Raw genomic sequence first — 5234 nt, forward strand, 5'->3', positions numbered from 1 at the left:
TGTAAGGTGGTGAAAATGGGTTATAATGGTGAAAATTGCCTGCTTGGTAACGAGCAGAAAGCATCTAGCAGTAAATATCGGGGCGGCTAAAAGGTTTTTGCTCATAATCTCACCAAAGTTTCTGCGTTCAGGTGGTTTCCAGCCAACGTTTGATCCCACAGACGTCTCAGAGGCTCACCTGTCCAGCGAGGAGCCCCCCCCTTTAGATGACCACCAAGCAGAGAAACATCCTCAAATTCCAGATGAGAGCGGGGGACACGAAGAAGGAAGCTCCCCCTCTAAGAAGGTCCATTTCCTGTTTCTGACATCAATCAAACCTCAGAGGTTTTCTGCTGGTTTTTAATATTGTTTATTCTTTTAATGGCAGGAAAGTCTGCGGAAGAGAGAAGCTGCAGATTCAGGTCTCACCTGTTCCCTGACCTTTACCTGGTTGATCACTGCTTTACTGAAGCTTTAAAAGATCCAAGCTAAACCTCCTTCTACCAACGTTTCAGTAGTTCTTGGCATTAGATGATTCTGTCCTTTTTTATATAGAAAGATAATAATAAAGGGGGGAAATTCATCATCATCACTAACATTTTACCACAGGCTACCTGTCAGACCAAACTCAGGGAGTCACACCCAGTAAAAAGAAGGTGGAGCCTGCAGCAGAACAGGCGGAGTCTTGCTCACCAGTAAAAGGTATTTAGATCTAGCAGGTTCCCCGTTTGTTGCATTAATCTGAGGCTCACCTGGCTGCTTACCTGAAGGATCAGAGGGAGCTGCCGACTGTGAGGGGGTGTGGCCACCTGTGGCAGACCAAGAACTGGATCCAGAGTCGCACCTGACGTCCGACATCACTGCTGCATTGATGTCCTTCAGAGCCCAGCTGGAGCAGCACTTCACCGTCTGTAGCCTCACCTGGTCACCATTATTAATTAACCTCTGACCCCGAAACCCCACATCCTCTGTAATCAGCCGCTCCGCTCCACATCGTCTCCGCAAAACGCCGCCTCCGGTTTTTATCCGCTCTGTTCATTAAAGTAAAACTCCAATCCGCCAGAAATAATCAATGGATCATTATTTATACCTAAAACTAATACGCTCGCTGTGATTTAATTAATTTACCATTAAAAATTAAAACAATAATTTTCGTTGCGATCACTGAGTCTGGGAGCGGCCATTTTTCCCCAAATATAGTAACCCCTCCCTCCTGCCATCTTCCAGCAGTGACGTCACGGTGCGGTAAGCCTAGCGCCATTCTCCCCGCTTTACAAGCTAAATCAATGGGAACTACTAGACACATCTGCAATCAACGTTGGAATACATCGGGGAAAAGTGGAAAAAAAATGCGATTATTTCAAAAACTCTGATACCGCACCGTGACGTCACAAACCAGTAGGTGGCAGTAGTGTTCTTGGACAAACATGGATGCCTCCAGTAAAGCACATTCACATGAAAAGTAAGAAGTTCTCGTTAATAAATGTGTCTGAGCAGCTGCTCCACCAGACGTAGGTGGAGCAGGATGGAGGATGTGGAATCTGGGGGTGAAGCTGGGATTCAATCATGGATTCAAAGCGTTTTCCAGGGTTCCTGGTCGAGGGTGGAAGGTGATGTTCTATCGTCTCTAAAAGAGTTTCAGCAACACGTCTCCTCACTGCTCACAGCAGTGCATCAGCAGAGGTAATATGGAAGCTCAGTGGTAGAATTCCCTTATGACAGAAAGAAGGCCACGATTCACACCATTTTATCATCCAGAGGGGGGGGACACATTTAATTACAAACCGAATTCATACATCTGTCTTAAACACTTCATACATCCAGCAACGCATCGTCAAAAATTCTGTTATCCCCCAACCTTCAGTCGATTCAGGGCGGCATTTATAGTTTCCACATCGCATTACATAACTGCACATGCACAGGAATATCATGTCGATTAAATGCAGTCAGAATAAAGTCCCAGTTATGGGGTGGAAACACTAACCTGTTTCTGTTTCTGCAGGTTGTTGCTGCTGCAGCAGTTTGAAAACAACGTCGTTGGTCAACTGAAGCAACTGGAAGAGAACTACAGGAACCTGAACTCCATGAATTCACAGATCCTGGTACTGATGCAGCAACTAACACTAATACTGCAGGTGGTGCTGACAGGGAAATAACAGTGGAGGCAAACAGTGTGGTTGTTTACAGAATAACTGCTCCTTCAACCACCCCCCCCACACACACACACACACACCCTGTACTCCTGTAGCTCAGTCATCTCAAGCTCACTTTCTCTACCAATTCAATTCTATTCAGTTTATTTCTATAGCTCCAATTCACATCATGTCATCTCAGGTCACATTATAGATCCAGATCAACCAGATCATCCAGTCAGATTGATTCAAAGTTTTCTATCTAAGGAAAACCAGCTGATTGCATCGACTCATTGACTCTTCAGCAATCCCTCACACTAAGCATGCTTGTAGCGACAGTGGAGAGGAAAAACTCCCTTTGAACAGGAAGAAACCTCCAGCAGAACCAGGCTCAGTGTGAGCGGCCATCTGCTGAGGCCCACTGGGGTTCAAGGAGGCAGAAGCAGACATAGAAAAAGAAGCATAGATACAAAAGGCAACTGTCAACCAGCTCCACAGGCGGCCCCGTCCAGGAAACACACAGCCAGGCAGACGAGCTCCGAGCCAGCTCCCATGTCAGAGGATGAAGAGAGCACATCCAGTTAGTCACAGTCAGAGAAACAGGACTACACTGGAAAACAGGCCAAGCTCCAACATCTAGAAACAAAGGTGTTGATGGCAGCAGCACAGCTTGCATTTGTTGGATGTTCTGGCCTTCCACCTGCGAAATAAGCAGCCGTTTCTGGATGTTGGAAAACTGAGCTACCAGGTTTTCAGCCGTTAGTCCAGAATGTGGGTATAGAAGCTTCCATAGTTCCCAGTCTTTCATATAACCCCGTTGGTCAAGGTTACTGGTATAGAAGCAGGCCAATAGTGCCGTATGCCACTGTGTATATTCTCTTTTTGTTCCAATAGCCTACCTCTCATCATAGTGAGCTGGTTTTTCAACACCTGACACAAACCTTGTTTGACCAGACGACGTCTGAGTTCCATGGTTCCATGTTTATTCGCTCCCATATTGTGAGTTTGCACACTGCCTTAATGGACCACAAGGACCAACACTGGATGATGATGTGGAGGCTCAAAAAGGTAGAATTCTCTTATATCAAAAACCAAGTAAACTGGGAACGATGCACTTTTTGGTTTTCTGGAATTGACAAGTTGAATTCCAAATGAATATGGAGAACCCAGAGTGTGTTTCCACTGTAAAAACTGAAACCTACCTGGAATCAGGAGCTCTGACTGCTCTTCACATCAGTATCTGAGTTTTAGGCCATCATCTGGAGGTAGAGCGGTGCTGCTGGTTCTCTGAACTCGGCATGAAGTTCTGTGACTGACTCAGTGAAGGACGGTTCTTCTCATGGTTTAGTGTGAACATTGTTTTCCTGTTTGTCTTTCAGACCTTCTTCCAATCTGAGATGAAGCGCCTCAGTTCGTTCTGCGAGGAACACCTAAAAAAGTCAGTCTGAGAGGTTCTACACCTGTTCCTACTGCTAGAACCTGTTGCTGATCTGCTGACTGGAACCAGGTTTAGATGAATTCAGACCATCAGGACCATCAGCTGTAGATGCAGACCCTCCCAGGTTCCTTACACGCCTTCTTCTTTGGACCTTTCCAAAGATAAAGGCCCGCTATGACAGCGGACAGGACCTCCAGGATGACGGCATGAATATTGGAGACTTTGATGCCAACAACATTTTCAAGGCAATCTTACATGCCTGGGTTAGGGACTAAATATGAACGTTACTGCGTCAGAGTAGCTATGATGGAGGGACATTGTTAGAACCTTGTCTTGGTCTCTTCAGGACTTTGGGTTCTGGTTTAGACGTCTTTAGGTTTCTATCATCCGATTCAAAGAGGTTTTTCTTCCCAGTCTGGTTCACATTTGGTGGATTAAAGACCTTGAGGTGAAGATGGATCCTGAGCTTTGGCTTTATCTCCCGTCTCCTCAGGTTGAAGACTTTGGAAAGTGACCAGCTGAGGACTGGAGAATCATCCAACCATTAGGAAGTCGCCCCTACAGCAGAGCAGAGATGATCTCAGATGTTCTCTGCTTCATGGCCAATGAGAAGGATGTCCAGGATCTTCTGTAATCATTTTGTTTCTCATCAATTCTGTTCCAAACAATTAAAGACTCAAACTGAACGCTGGTGTGGATGTTGGTTGCTGTTGGTTGCCATGGTGATGGTTTGGGGGGGGTGTACCGACTCTAGGTATCCAGCAGATGGAGACAGTGGCTCAAAGTCAGAAAAGCTGCAGGTGAGAGAAGCTGAAGTGTGAAGGAAGTGCTCTGGTACCCCCAACCGGGCAGCAGGGGGCAGCAGGGTTCCCACATTCCCACTGAACTGGACTGGGTTTAATGGGTTTAATCAACCATCCATCCTCTGACTGACAGAAGACCATTTTGGGGGGGGGGGGGTCTGTCTGGTAGAGTCCAGGTCTTTCCCTCACAAGCTGCCGTCCTGAGGAGTTCTTGGACTTGGCTCAAAGTTCTCAGGCTCTACAGAAGCCTAGAACTAGAACTAGAATGTGCTAAGGACACATTTATTGTTTCTGACTGAACCAGAATAAGATCTAGAAGAAGCAGAACATCAGATCTTAAAGATGGCCTTTAGTTGGAACCAGAACCAGAGCAGTTTGTCTTAGAAGGCTGCTGGTCGCCAAGCAGCTTGGAGAAAAACAGAGAAATCCCCTGAAGAGGAAGAGGACTAATGAGGAAGAGGAGGGAGGGGGACAGGTGGGAGATGGAGCCGCTCAGGTGTTTCACAAAGCAAACATCACAGAAGCTGCAGGAGCTCCGCTTCTGTCCTCTGAACCGAACCACAGCTCAGGTGATGCTGCAGCTTCTGTGACTGGATCTTTGTGGACTTGGATGGAAAACTGAGCAACCAGCGGATCTGGACCTGCAGAGAAGGTTGCCGGTAGCTACAGGTCAGTGAACTGGGACTGGAGCTGCTTTCTTACTGGTGTTAAAACAAAGAACCAGTTTAAAGATGAAATGAGACGAAGCGGCGCTGATGGTTTTGGTTCTGATCTGATTCCAGAGGTGGATTTGATTTTCTGCAGCTTCAGGAAAACTTCTGGTTTCTGACTTTAATGTCTTGATTCTGCTGCTGGTTCAGATTCTCTGCTGAAGGTCTGAGA

At 46.5% G+C, this 5234-nt stretch overlaps 2 protein-coding genes across 3 annotated transcripts in view; both read left to right on the plus strand.

The window, feature by feature from the left end:
* The window catches only part of LOC107100926 (synaptonemal complex protein 2-like), a 12691-nt gene extending 8209 nt beyond the window's left edge, over positions 1 to 4482 (plus strand). The window contains exons 15-22 of the mRNA XM_015399608.1: positions 132 to 286; positions 368 to 401; positions 589 to 681; positions 750 to 886; positions 1568 to 1662; positions 1982 to 2081; positions 3491 to 3549; positions 4043 to 4482. Of these exons, the coding sequence (XP_015255094.1) occupies positions 132 to 286; positions 368 to 401; positions 589 to 681; positions 750 to 886; positions 1568 to 1662; positions 1982 to 2081; positions 3491 to 3549; positions 4043 to 4097 (728 nt within the window). The 3' untranslated portion in view covers positions 4098 to 4482. The remainder of the gene's footprint in view (positions 1 to 131; positions 287 to 367; positions 402 to 588; positions 682 to 749; positions 887 to 1567; positions 1663 to 1981; positions 2082 to 3490; positions 3550 to 4042) is intronic.
* A 337-nt stretch (positions 4483 to 4819) lies between these two features.
* Positions 4820 to 5234, plus strand: part of LOC107100929 (guanine nucleotide-binding protein G(olf) subunit alpha-like) — a 10442-nt gene continuing 10027 nt past the window's right edge. For both annotated transcript variants that reach the window (XM_015399612.1, XM_015399611.1), the window contains exon 1: positions 4820 to 5021. The gene's annotated coding sequence lies outside the window, so the exon portion shown is untranslated. The remainder of the gene's footprint in view (positions 5022 to 5234) is intronic.

This window comes from Cyprinodon variegatus, unplaced genomic scaffold (genome assembly GCF_000732505.1).
Source record: "Cyprinodon variegatus isolate N-32 unplaced genomic scaffold, C_variegatus-1.0 Scaffold1029, whole genome shotgun sequence".
NCBI classification, from domain to species: domain Eukaryota; kingdom Metazoa; phylum Chordata; class Actinopteri; order Cyprinodontiformes; family Cyprinodontidae; genus Cyprinodon; species Cyprinodon variegatus.